Consider the following 27,602-nt stretch of genomic DNA (forward strand, 5'->3'; position numbering starts at 1 on the left):
CCAGCTGCTTTAGCTAACCTCTTCTCCTCTTCTACCTCCCGTATTTCATGCGTTACAAGCTCACAACGCTCCTTACCTGTAGAAGATGACCACCACTTGTGGGTTGTCCATTCAAGTCCCTGACGCCCTAGCTGGGTAGCCCCAACATTCTCCTAGTGCTTCAATCTAGACTCTGCCTCATTGACTGCTGCCCGGACTGACCACTTCCTGCCTGATCTCACATCCGGCTGGATGTTCTTGATGACAGGGTCTTTTGAGTCTCGAAGCATCAAGAATGGTCCTACCTTGGCTACCTTGACCTCTTCAACAAGGGATTGCACTGGGATGGTAAGCTTTGTCTAGCTACTGTGGATTGCAATATTAGTGAGGCTGCTCGGTACTCCAAGCCACTTCTTCACATACTTGTTGATCTTCCGTTCCATTGTCTCAACATAAGACATTGGTGCTTCATAGACAGTTAGTGACAACATTATCCATGGCATCAGTCTGTACTGCAAGCACCACAACTTCAACTTGCCAGTCAAGCCACACGTCGACAGACATCAGACCTCTGCTGATCTGTTCTCCTGCCTCCTGAACCCTCTTGGTGTCTCTCAGCTCCTCTGTGTACCATCGCCCGAGGCTCTTAACTGGTTGGTCCTGAATGGATGGAATCTCCTCTCCACAAAAGGTGAAATAAAAGTCAACCAGCTTTCCTCTCCTAAGAACAAGGTTCCTTGACTTCTTGGTCTTGAAATTCATTCTTCCCCAATCCATTAGCTCCTCGAGTCTAGATAGTACACTTTCCACTGCCTCCGTGCTAGGACCCAAAAGGGTGAGATCATCCATGAACGCACTTATTGGAGGTAACTCCCCTCTGCCATCAAGTGCGACACCTGGTGCCACTGATTCTGCAGCCCTCACAATGACCTCCATGGCTAATACAAAAAGGATAGGTGAAATCGCACATCTCATTGGGATACCAATGTCCAAGCTCTGCCACCTAGTTGTAAACTGCTGAGTGGAAAACCTCATCCGGAAATCATTGAAGTACTGCATAACCAACTTCCACACCTTAGCAGGAATCCATAGGAATTCCATCGCAAACTCAATCAAGACATGGGGAAAAGAACCATATGCATTTGCATGATCAAGCCAAACTACAGTCAGAATTCTTCTCAACCTTTTCGACTACTGGATGGTATGTCATATCATACTAGTATGTTCAAAGCGTCCCGGGAAGCCTGGTATTCCTGCCTTCTGCACAGATGTATTTACCAATCCATTCTCTATCACATATGAAGATAATCCTGCTAGAATGCCAAACATAATCTCCCCCTCTACATTCAGGAGTGAAATTGGTCGGAATTGATTCAATGTAACAGAAATCTCTTCCTTCGGGATGTATACTCCTTCACCATCACTCCATGACAAAGGAACAACACCTTGTCTCCACACCACCTTTAACAATCTCCACAAGTATTTCCTCAGCTCTTCACACCTCTTGAACACCTTACATGGCACTCCATTAGGTCCTGGCACTGAACCTGACCTTGCCTTTTTGATGAACCGCTCGACTTCTGCCAGTTTGGGTTCTGACAGATCGAACTTCACTCCTGGCACCATTGGCCCAGAAATGTCAAGCAAAGGAGCCTCCCACTGTTCGTTAGAGTAAGTGCTTGTCAGGTGATCCTCAAGTTCTTGTTGAGAGATGTTAAGCTGCCCACTCTTATTTTGTTCAAACAATCTCTTTGTGAGCTGGTGAGGGTTCTCAAAGAACGCCTTTCTTGCCTTTTCTCTCTTCTTTCTCTTTTTAACGCTGTGACTCTGCATGACTGAGTGATGCTAACTTTATTCAAAACTAGCTCTCAGAGATCAGCAAGCCCTGGCTTATCACCCTCACTTGCTACCTTCCACCTCTGTCTCAACAATCTAAGCTCTCTCCTCAACCTAGTAATCTCCTTCTGGCACCTGCTTGGTTACTGTGTAGGCTTTGCTTTCTTCAACTCAACTAAACCAAACCTGGACTTTCCAACATTATAAATGACATTGCCTATCACTTCCAACTTTCTCTTTGATGTTCCCCTGAGAGTGTTCTCCAACATCATACTGATATCCTCATCAAACACACGCCAAGCCTTCTCATCTGTCATTGCTGGCCATTTGACCTTCCTCTTCTTCTCTACCACCTCACCACCGCCAGCATGCAAAGGATCTACCTGGGTACTGTGGTCTGCAACCTGACCTGGGTTATCTCTCGTCTGACCTGGAGTATGATGACTCTCTCCAGAGCGAATCGCTGTGGCTTGTGTATCAGTGGTTGAAAAGACCACTTCTTCTGTGCTTGGTGAAGTAATTTCATCTTCATCCACTGGGATGGAATAGCACTTCAACTTTGCTTGCTGGACTCGTAAACGCGTATGTGCTGGAATTTCACAGGTAGCCCCTAAATGAATGTTATCACCTGTCCATGCCCTCAATGTTCTTAATGCTAATGGGCCACATTTGGAACATGAATGATGCATGTTATTTTAAAATATTTGAACTAAATTTAAGAAGCAAAATGCAACATGCAAATATTAATTTTTGAGCATTTAACATGTGCAACATTCATGCGTCCAAGTTTTGAGATAATTTTGTATGGAAGATTGGAGAACTCAACTCTAGAGAAGCATTATGGGTGGAACTGAGAAATAAGAAAAGTTTGACCACATTAATAGGACTATACTACAGAACACCCAACAGTCTTGAGGATTTAGAAGAACAAATTTGCAGAGATCGCAGACTGTTGCAAGAAATCAGGTTCTTAAAGTAGATGATTTTAACTTTCCTTAAATCGACTGGGTCTTCCATACAGTAAAATGACTAGATGGAATAGAAGTTGTCAAATGTGTCAGTAAAGTGTCCTTAATCAGTACACAGAAGCTACAACAAGAGAGTGTGCAATACTTCATCTGCTAACAGGGAAGGAGGTGGCAGGTGACAGAAATTTGTGTAGGGGAACACTAATGACCAGAATACCTTTAATTTAAAAGTAAAATGCAGAAAGATAGATCTGGTCCATGGGTTGAGATCCAAAATTGGAGAAAGGCCAATTCTGATGGTATCAGAAAGGATCCTGCAAGTCTGGATTGGGACAGGCTGCTTTCTGGCAAAAGTGTACTTGGTAAGTGGGAGGCCTTCAAAAGTGAAATTTTGAGAGTACAAAGTTTGTATGCACATAATGAAAAGATAACAGGAGTAGGGGACCTTGGTTTTCAAGAGATATTGAGGTTCTGGTTAAGGAAAAAAAAAGATGTATAGCAGGTTTAGGCAGATGGGAACAAATGAGGTGCTTATGGAGTACAAGAAATGCAAGAGAACCCTTAAGAAAGAAATCAGGGGGGCTTAAAAAAAAGGCTTGTGGCAGTCCTCACAGACAAGGTGGAGAAAAATCCTGAGGGATTCTACAAATATATGAAGAGCAAGGGACAACTGCAAGGATCCTACCACTCGGCTTATTCCTCTACTAGCCCCTATCCTCCTCACGACTCCCAACCCCTCCACCCCTCATCTCCCCTCCATTCCTCTCCCTCATTCTCCCCTCAGCCAGTTCTTCCTGAACATCCCAACCCCCCCACTCCTGAGACCTCCCACTCTTTACTCTCCTCTGACCCCAGCCCCGACCCTTGCCATGTCTTCACCATCCCCTCTGAGCTTCCCCTGTCAGGCAGAGCGTTCTGTCCTTAGCAAGGGCCTCACTTTTGTCCCCTTCCAGTGAGTTCCCCTTCAGTGAGTCCCCTTCAGTGAGTTCCGTGCCTGGCATGACGCTGAACTCTTCTTCCGTCGCCTATGTCTCCGAGTGTACTACTTTAACAAGGATTCCCCTCCCCCTATTGATGACCCCTTTTCCTGTCTTCAACTGCAAGGGACAAGATTGGTCCTCTGGAAGATCAGAATGGTAATCCATGTGTGGAGCAAAAAGAGATGGTGGAGTTCTTAAAATAAAGTTTTGCATCTGTATTTACTCAGGAGATGGACAGAGTGTACAGAATTGAGGCAAAGCAGCATCAACTTCATGGATCCTGTACAGATTACAGAGGAGGAAGGAGGTGTTTGCTATCATGGGTCAAATTAAGGTGGATAAATCCCCAGGGTCTGACAGGTGCTCCCTCAGGCCCTGCGGGAGCAAGTGCAGAAATCTCTGGGGCCCAAGCAGAGGTATTTAAATCATCCTTTGTGACAGGTGAGGTAGGTACCAGAGGATGAGAGGATAGCCAAAGTTGTTCTGTTGTTCATAAAAAAGGCTCAAAAAATAACCCAGGTAATTATAGGCCAGTGAGCCTGACAATCGGTAGTGGACAAGTTATTGGGGGACCAGATTTGTGAGTATTTGGACAGATATGGACTGATTTAAGGTAGGTCAGCATGGCTTTGTGTATAGTACCTCATGTCTAACCAATCTAATGGATTTTTTCAAAGAAGTTAGCAGGAAAATTGATGAAGGCAAGGCAGTAGATGTTGCTACATGGACTTTAGCAAGACATTTGACAAGGTCGCACATGGGAGGTTGGTCACAAAGGTTCAATTGCTTGGCGTTCAGATAAGGTAGTAAATTGGATTAGACATTGGCTTTGTGGGAGAAGCCAGAGAGTGGTAGTAGATGGTTGCCTCTCTGACTGGAGGCCTGTGACTAGTGATTGTCACTGGGATCTGGACTGAGATCCTGACCCTACCAGACCGGGACCGCTCTTACTGCTGTTGGATCCTACTGCTCGTCTTATTTCTCTACTAGCCCCTATCCTCCCCACAACTCCCAACATTCCCTCCACCCCTCATCTCCCCTCCATTCCTCTAATCCCTCATTCTCCCCTCAGCCTGCTCTCCCTGAACATCCCAACCCCCCCCCGAGACCTCCCACTCTTTACCCTCCTCTGACCCCAGCCCCGACCCTTGCCATTTCTTCACCATCGCCTCTGAGCTTCCCCTCTCTGAGGCAGAGCGTTCTGTCCTTAGCAAGGGCCTCACTTTTGTCCCCTTCCGTCCACACCTCAGTGAGTTCCATGCCTGGCATGACGCTGAACTCTTCTTCCGTCGCCTATGTCTCTGAGTGTACTACTTCAACAAGGATTCCCCTCCCTCTAATGATGACCCCTTCTCCCATCTTCAAACGTCTTCCTCCTCCTGGACACCCCCATCGGGTCTTCTACCTGCACTCGATCTTTTCATCTCCAACTGTTGCCGAGACATCAACCATCTCAACTTCACCACTCCTCTCTCCTGTCCCAACCTCACTCCCTCTGAATGCACTGCTCTCCACTCTCTCCACACTAATCCTAACCTCACCATCAAACCCGCACACAAAGGTGGTGCCGTAGTAGTCTGGCGGACGGACCTCTACCTCACTGAGGCCAAAAGGCAGCTCTCTGACACCTCCTCGTACTTACACCTGGAACAGGACCCTACCAAAAAACATCAAACCATTGTCTCCCGTACCATCACCACCCTTATCAACTCCGGAGATCTCCCATCCTCAGCCAAAAAACTCATAATTCCCACACCCCGCACTGCTCAGTTTTACCTCCTCCCCAAGATTCATAAGCCTGACTGTCCTGGTAGGCCTATAGCTCCTGCCCCACCGAACTTGAATCTGCCTACCTGCACTCCATTTTGTCACCCATAGTTCAGTCACTCCCTACCTACATCCGGGATGCATCCCATGCCCCCCATCTCTTCAATAACTTCCAATTCCCCAGTCTCGACCACTTCATTTTCACCATAGATGTCCAATCCTTATACACTACAATTCCCCATCAAGAAGGCCTCAAAGCCCTCTGCTACTTTCTTGACAATAGACCTCACCAGTTCCCCAACACCACCACACTCCTCTGATTGGCGGAACTGGTACTCACACTTAATAACTTCTCTGTTGGCTCTTTCCACTTTCTTCAGACCAAGGGTGTAGCTACGGGCACTCGCATGGGCCCTAGCTATGCCTGCCTCTTCGTGGGTTATGTGGAACAGTCTATGCTCCAAATCTATACTGGTACTGCACCCCAACTTTTCCTTTGCTACATTGCTACATTGGTGCTGCTTCCTGCACCCATGTTGAGCTCATCAATTTCATCGACTTTGCCTCTAACTTTCACCCAGCCCTCAAATTCACCTGGTTCTTCTCAGACACTTTTCTCCCCTTCTTCGATCTCTCGGTCTCCATCTCTGGAGATAGACTGTCCACTGACATCTTCTATAAACCCACTGACTCTCATAACTACCTTGATTATACCTCTTCATACCCTGCCAAATGTAAAAATGCTATTCCCTGTTCCCAGTTCCTCCGTCTCCACCACATCTGTTCCCAGGATGAGGCTTTCTGTTCTAGGACATCCCAAAAGTCCTCTTTCTTTAAGAATCGTGGTTTCCCTTCTGCCGTCATCAACGATGCCCTTACCTGCATCTCCATTTCCCGCACTTCGGCCCTCACCCCATCCTCCCATCACCACACCAGGGACCATGTTCCCCTTGTCCTCACCTACCACCCCACCAGCCTCCGGATCCAGCATATTATCCTCCGCAACTTCCGCCACCTTCAACAGGACCCCACCACTAAGAACATCTTTCACTCTCTACCCCTCCCTGCTTTTCGCAGGGATCGTTCCCTTCGCAACTGCCTGGTCCACACGTCCCTCCCCACAGATCTCCCACCTGGTACTTATCCCTGTAAGCGCAAGTTCTACACTTGTCCCTACACCTCTTCTCTTACCACCATTCAGGGCCCCAAGCAGTCCTTCCAGGTGAGGCAACACTTCACTTGTGAGTCTGTTGGGATAATCTATTACATTCGGTGCACCCGGTGCAGCCTCCTCTACATCGGCGAGACCCGACGCAGATTGGGGGACCGTTTCGTCAAGCACCTACGCTCCATCTGCCACAACAGACAGGATTTCCTGGTTGCCACTCACTTAACTCTGCTTCACATTCCCATTTGGATATGTCCATACATGGCCTCCTCTACTGCCATGATGAGGCCAAACTCAGGTTGGAGAGGCAACACCTCATATACCGTCTGGGTAGTCTCCGGCCCCTTGGTATGAACATCAAATTCTCCAACTTCCGGTAATTCCCTCCCTCTCCCTTCGCCCATCCCACTTTCACTCTGTCTCCTCTTCTAGCTGCCTATCACCTCTCTCATGATTCTACCTTCTTCTACTACCCATAATGCTTTCCCCTTAGATTCCTTTTTCACCTCTCCTGCCTATTCCCTCCCTCCTTCCCCTCCCCCACCCCTTGATTGGTTTTCCACCCTCCCCCCACCTTCTTTATGGGGCCCCTGCCCCCTCCTTCTTCAGTCTTGACGAAGGGTCTCGGCCCGACACGTTGACTGCTCATTTCAACAGATGCTGCCCGAACTGCTGAGTTCATCCAGCTTGTTTGTATGTGTTGATTTGACCACAGCATCTGCAGTGTACTTTGTGTAGTGCTGGTCTGCTGTTGTTGTCATCTATCTCAACTATTTGGATGATAATATGGTTAACTGGATCAGCAAATTTGTGGTTGACACCAAGATTGGCGGTGTAGTAGACAGCGAAGAAGGCTATCATAGCTTGTAGCGGGATCTGGATCAGCTGGAAAAATGGGCTAAAAAATGGCAAGTGAAATTTAAAGCAGACATGTGTAGGGTGTTTCATTTCAGTAGTACAAACCAGTCTTATGCAATGAATAGTAAGGCACTGAGGACTGTGGCAGAACAAAGGAATCTGGGAATACAGGTCTATAATTTGTTGAAAGTGGCATCATGGGTAAACAGGGTCATTAGAAAATCTTTGGAACATTGGCTTTTATTAATCAAAGTAATGAGTGCAGAAGATGCGATATTATGTTAAAGTTATATATGACATCAGTGAGGCTTCATTTGGAGTGTCGTTTGCAGTTTCAGTCACCTACCTACAGAAAAGTTGTAAATAAGGTTGAAAGAGTACAGAGAAAATTACAAGGATATTGCTAGGTCTGGAGGACCCGAGCGTTAAGGAAAGATTGAATAGGTTAGGACTTTATTCTTTGGAATGTAGAAGATTGAGGGGAGATTTGATAGAGGTATACAAATTTATCAGGGGTATAAATAGGGTAAATGTAAGCAGGTTTTTTCCACTGAGGTTGGATCTCATCATAGTTTTGGTATTACTAAGCTTTTGCTTAATTGATTTTGTAGTATGAATAGTTTGAGCTAACTTGTTTCAATGTGGCTAACATTAGGTCATGTTCACCCAAATGAAATGTTATCTCATGTGGGTTATCATGACCTAATGTTAAGAAGCTGATAGTATCGGAATGTATCTAAAATTATATTTAACACATTGCATGCTATTTAGTTTTATCATTGTAACTTTCTTTTAGTTTTTATCACTTCTCATCCTGGAGCTTGATTTTCTCCTGTTCCGAACCATATACTAAACATCATTTTTTCTTTGCAATTTACACTGATCTTTGCATTGATCAAATTTTGCGGCAGATCACTTGATTTTTTTTGTTATCTGTTATATTGAAATTTCAGTGTCACTTTCATAATCACAAAACTGATCCTGAGTTCAACAAATAACCAGGCACCTAATTAAAAAAGGTATTGATGAAAGCAGAAATGTTTGCAGAATGTCAATCAGGATGTTTATGCAGAAAAGACAAATGATTGTTTCAGGCATTCAGTCCTCAATAATAAGTGTTTTATTCTGCAAACCCATAAGCAACTTTGGGCAAATTTGGTAGAGAATCAATGCCACCATTACTACATTACATATGAATGATTAACTTGATCAAGTTGCATAGGTCAGGTAATGTAACTCAGTAGGACTTGCACTGAAGAATGTTGGTCTCCTTAGGTAAAGATTCTTTGCCGTGTCCAGTTACCTTCAATGCGTCAAACCTAAGAGGCAGCATTTATCTCTTATCATATGCTGCCTTCAGAAGAGTGAACCCAAGAAAAGTATTCAGCACAGTCAGGGTATCTGGCCAAGTACTTAAAACCTGTGCTGATCAACTTGCTGGAGTGTTCACTCAGTTTTTTAACCAGTCACTTTGGCAGTCTGAGGTACCCACCTGCTTCAAGCTGGTTTCAATTATACCAGTGCCAAAGAAGTAAGTGGTACCCTGCCTCAATGACTATCATCCAGTGGCACTTACAAGCACAGAGATGAAGTGTATTGAGAGGCTGGTGATGAACTATATCAATTACTGCCTGAGAAGTGACTTGGATCTGCTCCAATTTGCCGACTGGAGCAGCAGATGCCATCTCCTTGGCTCTTCATTCAATCCTGAATATCTGGACAGCAAAGGTGCATTCATTGGATGCTCTTTATTGACTACAGCTCGGCATTCAATACCATCATCTCCTCAAAGCTAATCAATAAGGTATAAGACCTTGGCTTCAACGCCTTCTTGTGCATTTGGATCTGTGATCTCTTCACTTGCAGACTCCAATCAGTTCAGAATGGCAATGCCATCTCCTCCATGATCTCCATCAGCGCATGAGCACCACAAGGCTGTGTGCTTACTCCCTGCTCTACTCACTTAACATTTATGACTATGTAGCTAAGCACAGCTCCAATGCCACATTCAAGTTTACTGTCATAGGCCAAATCAAAGGTGGTGACGAATCAGCATATAGGAGGAATATTGACAATCTGGCTGAGTGGTGCCATAACAACAACCTCTTACTCAATGTCAGCAAGACCAAGGAGCAGATTATTGTCTTCAGAAGGAGGAAACTAGAGGTCCATGAGCTAGTCCTCATCAGAAGATCAGAAGTGGAGAGGGTCAGAAACTATAAGCTTCTCAACGTTATTATTTTGGAGAACCTATCCTGGGCCCAGCATGTAAGTACAATTACAAAAAGCATGGCAGCACCTTTACTTCCTTAGGAGTTTGCGAAGATTTGGCATGACTTCTAAATTTTTTCAAATTTCTGTAGACTTGTAGGGAAGAGTATATTGACTGGCTATCCTTGAACAGAAAATCCTACAAAAAGTAGTGGATATGGTTCAGTCCATCACGGTTAAATCCCTCCCCACCATTGAGCACATCTACATAAAACGTTGTCACAGGAAAGCAGCATCCACTATCAGGGACATGATCTCTTCTCACTGCTACCATCTGAAGGAAGATACCACAGCCTCAGGACTCACACTGTCAGGTTCAGGAACAGTTCTTACCCATCAATCATCATGGTCTTGAACCAAAGGGGATAACTTCACTCAACTTCCTTGCCCCATCAGTGAAATTTTCCCACAATCTATGGAATCACTTTCAAGTTTTTGTCATCTCATGTTCTTGAGATTTATGGTTTATTTATTTATTATCATTATTTCTTTCTTTTTGAATTTGAACAGTTTGTTGTCTTTTGCACACTGGTTGACCATCCAGTTCAGTGCGGTCTTCCATGGATTCTATTATGGTTATTATTCTTCTATGGATTTGTTATGCCCACAAGAAAATGAATCTCAGGGTTGAATATGGCATCATATATGTACTTTGATAATAAATCTACTTTGAACTTTGCAATAACCTCCACTTGTTCTACAATAATATATCTGCCCATGTTTAAAAGCTTTGCTTTCTTAAAATGTAAATGAACAAAAACTGGTGCAGCTTTCTTTCCTGGCTTGACTCCAGTTCTATTGCCTAAATCCTCCTCTTTATCAGGCCCATGCAGCTAAAGCTAGCCTGCAGTAGGCCACGCAAAATCTTGAGCCTTTCACCAAAAATATGTGAAGGAGCTGATTATGTGCCAGAAGAACACAGCTGGGTCTTCCTAAATGAATTGGGAAGAAGTGTACAGACAAGATTTAGAACTATCAGACTGCTTAAAGTTCAAAATAAATTTATTATCAAAGTATATACAGCATATGATACTGTATACAGCCCTAAGATTCACAATAAATCCAATAACCATAATACAATCAATGAAAAACCGCACCGTGTGGACAACCAGTGTGCAAAAGACAACAAACTGTGCCAATACAAAAAGAAATAAAATAATAATAACAAATAAGCAATAAAAAATTGAGTACATGAGATGAGGAGTCCTTGAAAGTGAGCCTTAGGTTGTGGGAACAGTTCAGTAATGAGACAAGTGAAGTTATCCCCTCTGGTACAGATGCTTTATGTTCAACAGTTCCTGAACCTGGTGGAGTGAGTCCTAAGGCTCCTGTACCTTCTACCTGATGGCAGCAGCAAGTAGAGAGCATGACTTGGGTGACGGGGGTCCATGACAATGGATGCTACTCTCCTGCAATAGCGCTCCATGTAGATGTGCTCAAAAGTGCAGAGGGCTTTACCCGTGATGGACTCGGCCATATCTACTACTTTTTGTAGGATTTTCCATTCAAGGGCATTGTTGATTCCATACCAGGCTGTGATGCAGCCAGTCATTTTTGTCTCCACCACAAATCTATAGAAGTTCATCAAGGTTTCAGATGTCATGCTGAATCTTCACAAACTACTAAAGAAGTAGAGGCACTGCTATGTTTTCTTCATAATTGCACTTACGTGCTGGCCCAGGACAGGGCTCTGAAATGATAACATTGAGGAATTTAGTTGCTGACCCTCTCCACTGGAGATCCCCCGATGAGAACTAGCACATGGACCTCTGGATTCTTCCTCCTGAAGTCTATCATCGGCTCCTTGGTCTTGCTGACATTGAGTGAGAGGTTGTTGCTGTGGCACCACTCAGCCAGATCTCCCTCCTATGTGCTTTTTCTTCACCACCTTTGATGTGACCAATGACAGTGGTGTCATCAGCAAACTTAAAAGTGGCATTGGAGCTGTGCTTAGCCACACAGTCTCAAGTGTAGAGCGAGTAGAGCAGGGACTGAGTACACAGGCTGGTGGTGCACCTGCGTTGATGGAGATTGTGGAGGAGATATTGTTACCAATCCAAACTGACTGGCACCTGCAGTGGTGAAATCGAGAATCTAATTGCACAAGGAGGTGTTGAGGCCAACGTCTTGAAATACTACTGATACTTTTGAGGGGATGGTAGCATTGAATGCTGCAGTGTAGGGTGAGTAGGTTTGCTGCAGCACCAGCAGCAACACCCGCATTTACTACAAACTCTGTGACTTCCAGGGATATGAACAAAATCTATTTTTAGGTATATAGCAACCAAAGTTGCAGGACCGTCACTAGTAAAGTTCTGGCATATAGTGCTACTTTCCGATGTGACTTTCAGAAAGTGACTTCCGGAAGAATCATAGAAAATCACCCGTACTGTTAAGACTAGATTGGCTCTCCAGTCCAGTAAGTAAACACAGCTTCTGAATTTTGGCAATAGGAAAGATCGATAGATAGAAATAATGCTGCATTTCATGGTACATTGTACACCAGTCATTGAAAGTGGGCATGCAGGTACAGCAGGCGTGAAAAAGGCGAATGATATGTTGGCATTCATAGCAAGAAGATTCAAGTACAGGAGCAGGGAGGTTCTACTGCAGTTGTACAAGGCCTTGGTGAGACCACACCTGGAGTATTGTGTGCAGTTTTGGTCCCCTAATCTGAGGAAAGACATTCTTGCCATAGAGGGAGTACAAAGAAGGTTCACCAGATTGATTCCTGGGATGGCAGGACTTTCATATGAAGAAAGATTGGATCGACCAGGCTTATATTCGCTGGAATTTAGAAAATTGAGGGGGTATCTTATTGAAACATATAAAATTCTAAAGGGATTGGACAGGCTAGATGCAGGAAGATTGTTCCCGATGTTGGGGAAATGCAGAACGAGGGGGGACAGTTTAAGGATAAAGGGGGAGCCTTTTAGGACCGAGATGAGGAAGAACTTCTTCACACAGAGAGTGGTGAATCCCTGCCACATGAAACAGTTGAGGCCAGTTCATTGGCTATATTTAAGAGGGAGTTAGATATGGCCCTTGTGGCTAAAGGGATCAGGGGATATGGAGAGAAAACAGGTATGGGGTTCTGAGTTGGATGATCAGCCATGATCATACTGAATGGCGGTACAGGCTTGAAGGGCCGAATGGCCTACACCTGCACCTATTTTCTATGTTTCTATGGTATGGAATAGAGTGGAAGCTCTATTCCTAAATCCAGTCAGAAATTGCAATAAAGGGCTTGATTTTCCTCTCTTATCATATTGCTACTGTGGTTGATTAGATAAGCTCGGCACTCTTAAAGCACTCTTAAAGAAGCTTTTGCCAACATCTAAATCGGAAATTCCAATGTCTGTGCACTTGCTTTTTTTAAAAAAACATTGATTACAAAAAGAGAACAGTTTATGTCTAGAAAATGTGCTAGTTAGGTGCCCCTGTTCCTGCAAAACACAGGAACATAAGTAGTATCAGAGGTTAAAAAAAATAACTAGGAAAGGTTTTTATAAAAAAAGGTACAGTAACCCCATTTCCTTGAATTATAAGGAATGATGCCCCTATAATCTACTAATTAACAAATAATTTTGCCATATATTACTAACCATTATAAAACTTTGTTAAAAGCTATCTTCATTTGTTGTAGACTCCTGGCCCTACTGTTGCAGAAAACCACTATGTGTGAAATAAATCACCAAGACAATGAAGTGAGTGAAATATGCTTTGTTTTTAACTTGTTGAATTCACAGTTTGAATAAATGTCTGAAAGTTATCAATACCATATTGGGCCATGTGAACAATGTTAAAATCCTGAAATGTTCAAATCTCTGATTGTAAATTAAGCAGGTGACTCAAAGAGTGCTTTGAGAAGGCATTCAAGGCACAGTTTTTTATTATATCTTCTAATCGGTGAGATTAGGACACCATTCAGAAATTTAGAGGATACAAATTCTACAAAAAATACATTAAAAAGAGGAATGGTATTTGCATAAATTATGATTTTGACTCATCCAGGATATTTAGTGCTTGAAAACACATTATTCACTACTTCAGTTCTCATGAGTTTTAATAACTATATATCTTGCCAGCTTAAAATGACAGTGGCATCAACTTTGAGCAAGCCACTGGACATTCATTCCAACCCTCACCCATTGTATGAAACAATTCTAGTCAAACTGTCCACTTAGTTTATTGTTCCAAAGCTTATTTATTTCTTTTGCCATATCAACTTCACCTTATTAACACTGAAATACAATTATGGTCCAGATAAATAATTGAGCAGAGATACTAAACAAAAGGCTGCTTAAATTGTTCTAGTAGTATTTTTCAGGTGGGGAAAAGTAATGCTGCCTGAAGTCCATTAACAATTGACCATCAACCTCTTGTGCAATATTTTTACCTCTACCATTTCACAATTTGTCTTACTGCTTGAATGTTCAAAAATATCTGAAAAATAGCATCTCAAGATTAAATTCCTGAAAATTCTGATCCTCATATACTACTTCAAGAAAACCTGTTGTAAAATTATTACACAAACATGCTGCACTTTGGAATCTTGATCTTCATTTTCAAGTTGACAACACTGTTCAGTCTTCATTATGTTAAAGCTACATAACAACTATAACAGCACAATCATATTTTCGGGCATGCTTTTATAAAAAAGTTCTAGCACACACACCAATGTAAAATTTTATTACTAATTTTTAACCCCTATGTCTTAATGCTCAAGGGAATGACCCCTCTCCATTGGGCTGCTTTTCATAACCGGCCGCAACATGTCCAGGCTTTACTGCAAAAGGGAGCTGACCCAACATTGGTTGATAAAGACTTTAAAACAGTCCTTCATTGGGCAGTGCAGGTAAGATTATATCGCTAAAACAAATTCAGTTACTTGAGTTGGTTGCTGATGGCTTAAATAGTATGATTTGAAAGGGTTAAGAAGTATAATCTGGTAGTTAACAAAAAAGACAAGCAAGATCTTAAGACAACAACACACACAAAATGCTGGTGGAACACAGCAGGCCAGGCAGCATCTATAGGACAAGCACTGTCGACGTTTCGGGCCAAGACCCTTCGTCAGAACTAACTGAAAGGAAAGATAAAAAGAGATTTGAAAGTAGTGGGGGGAGAGGAAAATGCGAAATGATAGGGGAAGACCAGAGGGGATGGGATGAAGCTAAGAGCTGGAAAGGTGATAGGCGAAAGTGATACAGAGCTGGAGAAGGGAAAGGATCATAGGATGGGAGGCCTCGGGAGAAAGCAAGGAGGGGGGGAGCACCAGAGGGAGATGGAGAACAGGCAAACAACTAAATAAGTCAGGGATGGGGCAAGAACGGGAGGAGGGGCATTAACAGAAGTTAGAGAAGTCAATATTCATGCCATCAGGTTGGGGGCTACCCAGCCGGTATATAAGGTGTTGTTCCTCCAACCTGAGTTTGGATTCATTTTGACAGTAGAGGAGGCCATGGATAGACATATCAGAATGGGAATGGGACGTGGAATTAAAATGTGTGGCCACTGGGAGATCCTGCTTTTTCTGGCGGACTGAGCATAGGTGTTCAGCGAAACGGTCTCCCAGTCTATGTCGGGTCTCACCAATATATAAAAGGCCACACCAGGAGCACCGGACGCAGTATACCACACCAGCCGACTCACAGGTGAAGTATCGCCTCACCTGGAAGGACTGTCTGGGGCCCTGAATGGTGGTGAGGGAGGAAGTGTAAGGGCAGGTGTAGCACTTGTTCCGTTTACAAGGATAAGTGCCAGGAGGGAGATCGGTGGGAAGGGATGGGGGGGACGAGTGGACTAGGGAGTCGCGTAGGGAGCGATCCCTGCGAAAAGCAGAAAGAGGGGTGGAGGGAAAGATGTGCTTGGTAGTGGGATCCCATTGGAGGTGGCAGAAGTTACGGAGAATTATACGTTGGACCTGGAGGCTGGTGGGGTGGTAGGTAAGGACAAGGGGAACCCTATCCCGAGTAGGGTGGTGGGTGGATGGGGTGAGGGCAGATGTGCGGGAAATGGGAGAGATGCGTTTGAGAGCAGAGTTGATGGTGGATGAAGGGAAGCCCCTTTGTTTAAAAAAGGAAGACATCTCCTTCATCCTGGAATGAAAAGTCTCATCCTGAGAGCAGATGCCGCGGAGACGGAGGAATTGTGAGAAGGGGTTAGCATTTTTGCAAGAGACAGGATGGGAAGTGGAATAGTCCAGGTAGCTGTGAGAGTCTGTAGGCTTATAGTAGATATCAATAGATAGGCCGTCTCCAGAGATGGAGACAGAATGATCAAGAAAGGGGAGGGAGGTGTTGGAAATGGACCAGGTAAATTTGAGGGCAGGGTGAAAGTTGGAGGCAAAGTTAATGAAGTCGACGAGCTCAGCACGCGTGCAGGAGGCAGAGCCAATGCTGTCGTCGATGTAATTCCATGGCCTCCTCTATTGTCAAAATGAATCCAAACTCAGGTTGGAGGAACAACACCTTACATACAGGCTGGGTAGATCCCAACCTGATGGCATGAACATTGAATTCTCTAACTTCCGTTAATGCCCCTTCTCCCCTTCTTACCCCATCCCTGACATATTTAGTTGTTTGCCTGTTCTCCATCTCCCTCTGGTGCTCCCCCCCACCTTTCTTTCTCCTGAGGCCTCCCATCCTATGATCCTTTCCCTTCTCCAGCTCTGTATCACTTTCGCCTATCACCTTTCCAGCTCTTAGCTTCATCCCACCCCCTCTGGTCTTCCCCTATTATTTTGCATTTCCCCCTCCCCCCATTACTTTCAAATCTCTTACTATCTTTCCTTTCGGTTAGTCCTGACGAAGGGTCTCGGCCCGAAAAATCGACAGTGCTTCTCCTATAGATGCTGCCTGGCCTGCTGTGTTCCACCAGATTTTTGTGTGTGTTGTTGTTTGAATTTCCAGCACCTGCAGATTTCCTCATGTTAGCAAGATCTTAAGTTATGTTTTGTTCTCAGCTGCTTCCAGGTAGGAATATTAACACTGACATTAGTGTCCTCTGGCTGAGTAGGATTGAGAAAATGTTCAAGGAGAGCTTGTTCTTTAGAATAATAGTCAATAAATGAACATACAAACATAGGGTGAAAATATACATAACTTTGCACTCACTGTATGAGTAGAGATGGATGACACAATACTTATTACTGAAATACAGCTTATTAGTCAAACTAAGAAATTCATCACAGATCATTATTTGTGTGGCTTGGAAAAAAAAATTCTCTTTGCAATGAATAAACTGCCTGCAATAATTTACAGCTGCTGTAAAAATGAATGGCACAATAGATATTTAATTATTCTGAGAAGAAATATTTTCAAATCATATTCTTATCTTTCCAGTAGAGTGACATCTTCTCTCATTTTATTAGAGTTGACCTAGATTCTTTTTTACTAATAATATTTAATATTGTATTTGCAGAGTTTCAAGCAATTGGATGCAGTAGAATTAATTATTTACCAGAGTACACCGAAGTGAACTCCCTGTTACATGGTTCTTAAAATTAAGCAAACCAAAAACTACTATAATTAGTAGATCATGAGACCTTTATAGTCTGATGGATTAGAAACTCATTATGAAGCCCACTTGACTGAAAGAAAGAAAGATCATTCTGCACTTTAGTAAGTAAATAATCTGATCCAGCAGATTACTGCCAAGACTGATTTCTGCCCAGACGAAAGGCAACAATCTGCCTGTGGTATGAACATCTGCTTAGTACATTTAAATGGAGTGTTTAGTCTATTGTTTTAATGGAGATATCACACTATTTGCTCAATCCACAAATTAAAAGACATTGACTATCATATAATTAATTTAAGGCTTTCAGTTTCCTGAGGCAGTAAAAATAGCCTTTGAAATTCATGATGTACATGTAGTGGAATAGATTCCAAATCCATAAGTTGACAGACCTTGTCATAAATCCCAGAACTTGGTCAGAACACCTTTGATATGACTGCCCTGGGCCACTAGTGTTGGAATCCAATGTATTTTTAATACTTTTTATATCAGATGAATTAATGTCATAGTTTATACTTTTTTTTACAAACTCATGTATTTTTTACAGTATGTGGTGTTAGTCCCCACTTATTGGCAGAAAGCAGTATTGAAGTTACAGAACAGTTTATCACCTTTCTCATTTTTTCATTGGCTAAGTTAGCACATTACACATGTGATGTAATTGTGCAACCATTGATTGGTTTATTCTTATCTAAGGAGATTCTGTTACCTGGATGCTAAAGGTGAAGGATTTTTTAGAGGCGTCGTTTTTTCTTTTTCTTCAATTTTGCTTTTCATTGAATTTCTGCTTTGCTTCTCAGCTCTTCACCTAGTTTCAAATGTCTGTAAACTTTAAAATAAATGATTGTTAAGAATTAATACTCCTGGCCATTCTTGACCCCCAGAAGAACCCCCAATAATCAGAAAAGAACAGAGATCCAAGACTAGTCCAACATGCAGAAGACACAATTAACTGTATGAAAGATTCTCCTGTTAGAGTCATCTAGTTCTGAGGTAATAAGCAATGTTTCCAACTATAACAGTTAATTACATTTTCCCGTGAAGATTTAGAGAATTTACAGAAACATAGCGGGACACATGCACAAACACATCCTGGTTTCCAGAATTTAAGCATATGTAAACAAATATCTAGCCAAAAACAGGGCTTTGCTCCAAAGTTATACTCACTGGGAAGAAATCGAGCTTAGGATCTATTACTTTAGGCACATGTGCCAGATAGATTGAGAGAACTGAGTGAGATAATCTAATTGTGGTGCAAAGGTAACCTGAAAATAGTAAAATGCATGAATATTTATTATCTTTTCATGCATTATGAATACCTTACTTTAATCCTAGGGTTTTGTAGGATTTATAGAGGTATACAGTTCAGAAAAAAGGCTCTTCAATCCACCAAGTCCATGCTGACAAACAGCTATCTATACATTTCACTTACCAGGACTTAGTGTATAGCCTCATCTCGATACTACTTAAGCATTCAGAGTCCCTACCTCCACTACCCGCTGTGACAATAGGTTCCAAATTCTACCTGTCTTTGAATGAAAGAGTTTAGAATCGGAATCAGGTTTAATATCACTGGCATATGTTATGGAATTTGTTGTTTTTTGGCAGCAGCACATTGCAGTACATACAAATAAAAACTATAAATTACAATGTATATTTTTAAAAAATTAAATAAGTGGTACAAACAGAGAGGGAAAAAATTACTGAGTTAGTGTTCATGGGTTCATTGTCCATTCAGAAATCTGATGGTGGAGGGGAAGAAGCTGCTCCTGAAACATTGAGTGTGTGTCTTCAGGCTCCTGTACATCCTCCTTGATGGGAACAATGCGAGGAGGGCATGTCCTGGGTGATGGGGTTCTTTAATGATGGATGCCACCTTTAAGAAACACCTTTAGAAGGTGTCCTGGATGCTGGGGAGGCTAGTGCCCTTGATGGAACTGGCTGAGTTTACAACTTTCTGCAGCTTTTCCTGATGCTGTGCAGTGGCACCTCCATACCAGACAGTGATGCATCCAGTTAGAATACCAATTCTTCAGATTCCCTCAACATCTCTTATCCTATGCCTATGCCCTTAGTTTTAGAAACCTCTGCTTAGGAGAAAAGTTTCCCACAGTCCTCATAATTCAGTGAAGTACTATTAGGGTATCCCTGGCCTTCTCCACTCCAAGGGAAGCAAAACCAACCTATCCAGTCTCTCATCATAACTGAAATGTTGCATTGTAGGCAAAATCTTGATGAAACTCTTCTGCACCATTTGTCCTTCCTATAGTGTGGCAAACAGAAGTGTATAAAGTACTTCAGATGTGGCTTAACAAGTATTTTAAAAAGTTACACCATAACCTCTCTTACAATTCTACACCTCTGCTAATGAAGGCAAGTATCCTATATGCTTTCTTTACCACTCTCTTCCATCACCTTCTATGATCCTCAGACTTGTACACCGACGTCCCGCTGTTTCCAAAGGCACTATCATTCATTGTGTACATTCTAACCTAACTCATATTCCCAAAGGGCATTATCTTGCTCCTATCAGGATTAAGTCAGCCTTACTTAAGAATGACAAGCAAGGTTACATTAACATATTTAATGAGGATTAAAGTCATAAAAAGCACAGAAAATTTAAAGCAGAGTTAGCTTACAGCATGTTTTGCCATTGAATATGATCATGTTTGATCTTTGAGCTCAATGCCATATTCCTGCCCTCTCTCTTTACCAATTAATAACTTTTGTAGCTAGAAATCTATTTCCATCTTTGACAACTTCTGCAACTTGACCTTCACAACATCCTGTAGCAGAGAATTCTGCCCTTTGAGGGATGAAGTTTCTCCTTAACTCAGTTTTAAATTCTTTTTTTGTATCAATAAGACTGTGAACCCTAGTTATAGACCTACCAGCCTGCTGAAATATCTGACCTGCATCAAGTATCTAGAACTTTATACATTTCAACGTGATCTCTTTTCATTATTTTTAACTCAAGTGAATGTATCAATCCAATTGATTCTCATTTAACATTCCTGATATCCCAGAAATTAAGGTAGTGAACATTTGTTGTAATCATCCTTGTAATCATGAATATCCTTTCTTTGATAAGGTGGACACAAGATACTCCAGATATAGTCTCACGAAGGTCCTGCATAATTGTGTTAGGAATCTTTGCTCATATATTCAAGTCCTGGTATAATGAAGTCAACATCCTCATTATGAAGTTTTATGAAACTTATCAGCCTTCTTAAATGCTTCCTGAAGCCGCCTGCCTGATTGCTTTTTGCAACTGGTGCATAAGGATATCCAGATATTTTTTCTACATCTTTGACTTTTCTTTGACATTTGGACAAGTACATGGATAGGGTAGGCTTAGTAGGATAAGAAAAGTTCAATTTGGCAATTTGTTGGCTATGGATGAGTTGAGCGGAAGGGCCTGTTTCTGTGCTGCATACAGTATATAACTCAATGACTCTATCATCATTTCCTAACTTTTAACAGTTTAAGTAAAATTCTGCCTTTCTGTTTTTTATAGCAAAGATAAAACTTCATATTCGTCCAAATTTATGGTTATGTCCTGTGAAAATGAATGTGCTTATTATAAAGGAAATGACTTTCAGAACGTCCAAAATGACTTCAAAATCAATTGAATGTTTTTGCACTAAAGTCACTGGTACTAAATAGGCAGTTATTGTAATGTAGCAGCTGTTGATTTTCTTTTACTTCTAAGCTCAACCCTAAACAACTATCGGGTACATTATTAGCAATAATGTGAAATTTTCATAATGAAAGCATTATAACTGACTGTGCCGATTTCTGAATGACATCAGTCCAGCATGTTACTCAACACAAAATACTTCTTTTCATTACCACTCAATTGAAGTTTCCTCAGCTCATGATATAAGAAAATTGAAGACTGTCATCAGCATTGAATATTAATCCTCTGTGCTTTTTACTAGAGTGGGAATAGAGTCATGACCTCTATCATTTTGGATCATCACCTGACCCCATCCATAATAAACTATGATGATGAAAATGGAAAGACCAGCGTTCATATAGCAGCAGCCGCTGGATACAGCGATATCATCTACGAACTTGCAAGGATACCAGAATGCAATTTGCAATCACTCGATGTGGATGACAGGTACTATTTCCAATCCTATTAATATCTTTTGATTCTGTATTCTGTAAAAGACATGCCTCAGATAAAGAGTAGTGTGGTAAAACTTTATCAGTACAATAGTTAATTAACATGCATCTAATGATACATGAACTTCAACTATCCCAGAAGTCAATAAAACATTTCAACATCACCTGAACTATTACCACTCTTCTGCCTTTCCTGTGCAGGATTAAATCAAACTGTGATGTACAATGCCCTATAATTAACAAACGTGTATTAAATTCATTGTGATATAAAACCAGAAGACTATTTGCAATACTTTGAGAAGCAAACATCTTTTTATAAATTTTATGTTACATTTAACCAAAATCAAAAACATTATGTAAGAGAATGTTTTTCCATGTTAAGGTTGCTTTGAAGCAGGTTTTCTAAAATGGGCTCATGTAGTTATTTATTCAAAGGCATTCTAATGCACGTGCCCTGATATTCACTTGTCCCATCTTATAGCAACCACACAGGGAACAGGGGAGAGAGAATGAAAGAAATAGCATAAGGATGATATATTCCTAATGGGTCCAACTGGTTAGCTATCAAACGGGACACTCACAGGAACTTAGCTTTTAGGGATTAAGGTTTGGGCTTCTTATTTCAGGGTGGTCACATCTTCTTTAAATCTCCTTTGCTTCCCATCATTCTTTGCTGGTACCGCAGGTCCCCAAATGCCGCAACATTTTGCTACACTGGATGATGAGTATAAATTCAGTGAGGACTCAAGTGCAAATTACAGTAAAATTCATTGGGAGGTATGGTTATCTTGGCTTTGAAGCTTACATGCATGCTATGGTAGAGTAGCAGTAAGTGCTATGAGGGGTGATTGATAAGTTTGTGGCCTAAGGTAGAAGGAGTCAATTTTAGAAAACCCAGCACATTTATTTTTCAACATAGTCCCCTCCTACATTTACACACCTAGTACAGCAGTCACGGAGCATACAGATCTTGGACCTCCAGAAAGTGTCCACAGCATGGGTGATTGATAAGTTTGTGGCCTAAGGTAGAAGGAGAGTTATTAACTTCAAACTTTCTGCATAATCACTCGAATTGAATTGCATGTGCACATAATGAGAGCTGTATAACTCATCTCCTTCTACCTTAGGCCATGAATTTATCAATCACCCCTGTTGTGGACACTTCCTGGATGTCCAAGATCCGTATGCTCTATGACCACTGGACTAAGTGTGTAAATGTAGCAGGGGACAATGTTGAAAAATAAATGTACCAGGTTTTCTAAAATTGACTCCTTCTACCTTAGGCCACGAACTTATCAATCACCCCTCATGTTACAGCTCAGGGTGTCAGAGTTCGAAGTAAGAAAATTGGTGCATTCTTGTGTGTGTGTGTGTGTGTGTGTGTGTGGGGGGGGGGGGGTTCCCACAGCCCAAAGAGGTACCGGTTAGTTGGTTAATGGGTCATTATCAATGCCCTGTGATTAGGCTTGGTTTAAATCAGTGGGCTGCTGAGCAGTGCTGCTTGGTAGGCAGAAGAGCCTGTTTGTGCTGTAATAGTAAAATCGGATATACCCATTTCCCTTCATTGATGTTAAGGACATAATACCAAACTTAGCTCTGTAGTACTAGTCTCATCACTAAAATTAGAAGGTTGTTGGTTCAGGACCAAGTTCAAATGCAAGTACAAATTCACTTAAATCTTCAGTGTTGCTCATTGAAGGCAGCTTCCTTTGAATACAACATTCTACTGTACCCCTTCTGCCCTGTTAGACTGACATAAAAGATTTCACTGCATTATTATAAGAATAAGAGGGGAAGTTCTCCTGGTGGCCCAATTATAGTTACCCTTCAACCAACATCCCAAAAACAGATCAACTCTTCACATTTGTGAATGTTGCAGGGTGAAAATCATACATTACAACGGTTACTACACTTAAAACTATTTATTAGCTATGAAGCATTTTGGGACACCCTTTTGTCATAAAAGCTACAATATAAAAAATTATCTTATTACAATAGAGCCTAGCTAATTTTAATATTAACCAAACTTAACGCTGAAATGTAATTCAACTGTATAATTATAATGGTATAATAATGCATTATAATAAGGTATTAACTAAATTAAAGCTTAACTCAGTTATGTAGTATTGTAAGATTATAAGAATTAGAGGAATAGTATTTACAGACTAGGGTAAAATCATATACTAGAAGGAAAGTGCCTTGATGTCCCTTACTGTAAATACCAGGCAGCTATGCAGAATTACTTTGTTTGCTTTGATGCAGAAAAAAAAAGAGAATTGGCTTTTGCTCATTTGCTAGCATATAGTTCAAGAGATATAAGAAATCAAAATATAGATGTCAAGAGACATATTGTCTCAGTCTCCAAGATACGAGTATTTGGAAAATAGAAAGCAAGATGATGAACAAAAATCTGGACAGGATTATAACTTCATAAATGGACCTTTATTGCCTGTTTCAGCAAATAATACATAATACTTTAATAAAGAAAATGGTTTCCTATCATGTTCTCAGACAATTCTAAAGTTCTTAACATTTGATTATTTTCAAATCTAGGTTACTGTTATATGTCACTAAACATAGCTTTTTTACTAATGCAGAAGAAGAGTCCATAAAGAGCAAATGACTAGATGCTCTGTTTGGTGCATGATAAAGTTTAGGATAATTTTCCAGCTTTACACAAAAGCAGATTATGATTTATTGATTCAAAAATAGATGTTTCCTGAGCTTACAATGTACATTTCAAATTACTTTATTCTCCTCAAATGTATACAGTCAAATTACTGCTGCTAATGCTATTTTGTGTACAGTATATGAGACAAATAAACACTTCTGTTGTTTTTCTTGATGATTTGATCTGACATTTTGCAGGTTCTCAAAAATGCCTCAGTTATACACAAAGCAGGAAAAGCAGCAAGGATCCAGTGCTGATTACCTGCCTTAAACCTCTAAACCAATTCAAATAGCTCTAATGCATATCATGCTTTTCATATGCTGGCCAAAAAGCAGAATGCCAGCTTCAAGTTCCAGACATTGAGGATCTCCTTCAGTTTTCAGAAAAGTGATTCAGAGTTTCTAGATAAATAGAGAAAATGTATGCCTTGTAATCTTTTGTTATCCTCAGATCTCTTATGTAAATTTCACCACTTGGCTTTCACATACTGTATCTCAATTTGAAGCATCTGATCAAATATTCATAATTGTTCAAGGTACTAGGTATCTTATTATCCATTCAGAGGTAAAATTGTTGCCTTCTTGATGTACTTCATTTCCCTAGGACACCACTTCATTGGGCTGCTGCTGCAGGGAAGGCAGACTGTGTATGGTCTTTGATACAGCTCGGCGTAGACAGCAGTCCAAGAGACATCAATGAAAACACTCCTTTAACATATGCAATGTACTGTGGGCACACAGCATGTGTCAAGCTTTTCTCACAGGAAAATAAGTAAGTTCCACATAAACCTATCAATTATTTGTGTGAAAAGAATGTTGGATAAATAATACATTGTCCCAAGCGAGAGTAATACCGGAACACATTATAAATAGGTTCTCTTGGTATCTTTCCCTTCAGTTAGTCCTGATGAAGGGTCTCGGCCCAAAACGTCAACAGTGCTTCTCCTTATAGATGCTGCCTGATATGCTGTGTTCCACCAGCATTTTGAGTGTGTTGTTCAAACACTCAAGTTTATATTCTGTGCTTTTCAAATCAAGCTATTTTACTTTTTTGTAAATTGAATAAAATAATTATAATAGAAAATGACAATTTTTCACTGACTAAAGAAAGAATCACGCTTAAACTAATGACAAGGTTTGCCCATCTCCATCAAAAGCATTATTATTATGAGATGACACTGTATGTGCTGTGCCACTTACTGCAGAATTATGGACAGCTTTCAGGGCAAAGATAAAAAGGAAGTTTAATAGGTCATGTCCAACATTATGTATCTTATCCCCATAATTGCACAATTCAAAAGGTAAGCCATGGCATTACAACGCAAAATAAAAAATAAATATGAAGCTGTAACAACAAGAACTAATACTAAATTTGTTGGTGACGACATTGGCCTAGTCATAGTTACAGCATTACAAAATTACTAATAAAATTAATTAGTTATCTGTATAAATAATACCATAAACTAAGAAACTAAATAAGCAACATTGCAGACTAAAGTAGAACTTTAAACACAATAGGAATTCTCCCAATAATTAAAATACCCTCAAACAAACAAAATAGAATAGTCTGGAGCACCTTTACTTGTCTATTATAAACATGACTGAAAAAATGGTCATTCTTTTACATTCCTTCTTCCCTCTTCTAGAATACAGTGCACCAAGTTGAATAGTATATTATAGCATTTAGAAATCTATAAAAAGCTTATTTAAATAGGATTCATACTAATCAAGCACTTGCTGTGATTTTAGAATTTCTCAAGATTACTAGGCGAAGTTTCCTTCATATGCAGAGACAGTGAAACAAAGAAATGTGCAAGTTTTTATCAGTGATTCTCATCTCTACCAGTGGAAGAATCACCTGTCTCCAATGATGGAAACATTAATGAAAATGCTGTTGAGAGTTTATGAGCTTCTTTACTGCCATTTACATTTGAATGTTTGAATTAAAATAATTCCTCTTGAAAAATAGAGAACCTTTGAAGGAAGGTCTAAGCTTTTAGTTGAAATTCCCGCCACACTTAATCAGCATTCCATGGTTCCATTCAAAAAGGGGCAGATATTCTGGCTGATATTTTCTTGCAACCAATATTAAACAAAAATAAACAAAATGTCCAGTGTTACAATTGATCCTCAGAGGAAAGTTAAGCAAGTTGAATTTACAGTATATCAAGCAAGAATTAATTGTGTGAAATAACATGTATGTTGGAGAATTAATGGTACAATGACACCTTCACATAGAATCAGCAGCCAAAAACCTCTTAATGTACAAAATACTGTACTCTGAAACAATATCAAATAAGCAAGTCAGCAACTGTGTCAATGCAGCATGCTTCAATGTTTAGTTAATAATATCTTCAAATATTAATTCCTTTAAAATCAGGAATTAAATAATGAATGTTTTTATAAAATCTACTGAGAAATTCTTGTGAATTATGTTATTGACCACAGATCTGCTATAAGACAGCAACCTGCCCAAAGCAAGAAAAAAGAGGGACGCTTCAGTGTACTAAACCAGATATTTTCCTGTAAGAAGAAAAAAGATGAACAAAAGGTCACTCGGAAAGATAAAAATAGGGATAAATGTCTAAGAGATGAAACTTCTGAAGTTGATGACATTATAACAACTTTTGACTGCATCTTGGATCCCAACAACTGTGATGACCTGGAGGAACAGGCAGAGAAGAATAGACAGAGGAAAACAACCACAGAACTAACAATTCGAAGATGCCAGCCATCAAATAAAACACAAATATACAAAAGTCTTCCCCCTATACGGACAGAGAGCCTCCCACCATTAATTCATAGCAAGCCTCTGTTTTCAAATTCACCTTGCATGGTTCAGAACACAGACAGTAAATCTAGTACACATCATTTTGCTCACAGGTCTCAAAAAAGTCGCAGTGAACATGACTTGTTTGAGAATCGAACCAGCACTCAACAAATTTTAGAATGTCTGTGGGCTAAAGATACCAATCATATTTTGTCTCACAAAGCATGGACTGCTCCTCCTTCAGCAAAGCTGCTGGAAGTTTTTCTGCAAGAAAGAGCCAAACAAGTGGAATTCGCACATCATCCTCACATCCCTTACTTACATAGCAATCTGAAAGGTAACTCTTAAAATATTGTATTAAAATACTTAGTAACTCATGTGATAATTATTCAGAATTCCTCAGGCAATGAGTCAACATGATGTCATGTGGATAAACCTCTGCTAGTAACAGATAAACACTACAGGTTTTGAAAGATCTCTCCACACTTAAGTAAGTGCAAATACACAGCATTTTATGAGGGGCCCATACCTTTTTTTCTCCCATTCAACCTGACAAACTTAATCTGTATTTATCAACATCAGGGCTTTAGCTCTTAAAGGGAAGTTACCAATGAACTTTCACTAAAACTGGAAGTAATCCTAGCACTCTGTTGGCATAATTTATCTTCAACTGGGCAGTGAGC

General features: G+C 40.9%; 1 protein-coding gene across 1 annotated transcript in view; it reads left to right on the forward strand.

Annotated features, from left to right (window-relative positions):
- The window catches only part of ankrd55 (ankyrin repeat domain 55), a 68,317-nt gene that overhangs the window by 32,713 nt on the left and 8,002 nt on the right, over nt 1-27,602 (forward strand). Inside the window, exons 5-9 of the mRNA XM_059988643.1 lie at nt 13,474-13,534; nt 14,557-14,685; nt 21,290-21,474; nt 24,754-24,921; nt 26,598-27,256. Coding sequence (XP_059844626.1) covers nt 13,474-13,534; nt 14,557-14,685; nt 21,290-21,474; nt 24,754-24,921; nt 26,598-27,256 — 1,202 coding nt within the window. The remainder of the gene's footprint in view (nt 1-13,473; nt 13,535-14,556; nt 14,686-21,289; nt 21,475-24,753; nt 24,922-26,597; nt 27,257-27,602) is intronic.

This window comes from Hypanus sabinus, chromosome 14 (assembly GCF_030144855.1).
Source record: "Hypanus sabinus isolate sHypSab1 chromosome 14, sHypSab1.hap1, whole genome shotgun sequence".
NCBI lineage: Eukaryota > Metazoa > Chordata > Chondrichthyes > Myliobatiformes > Dasyatidae > Hypanus > Hypanus sabinus.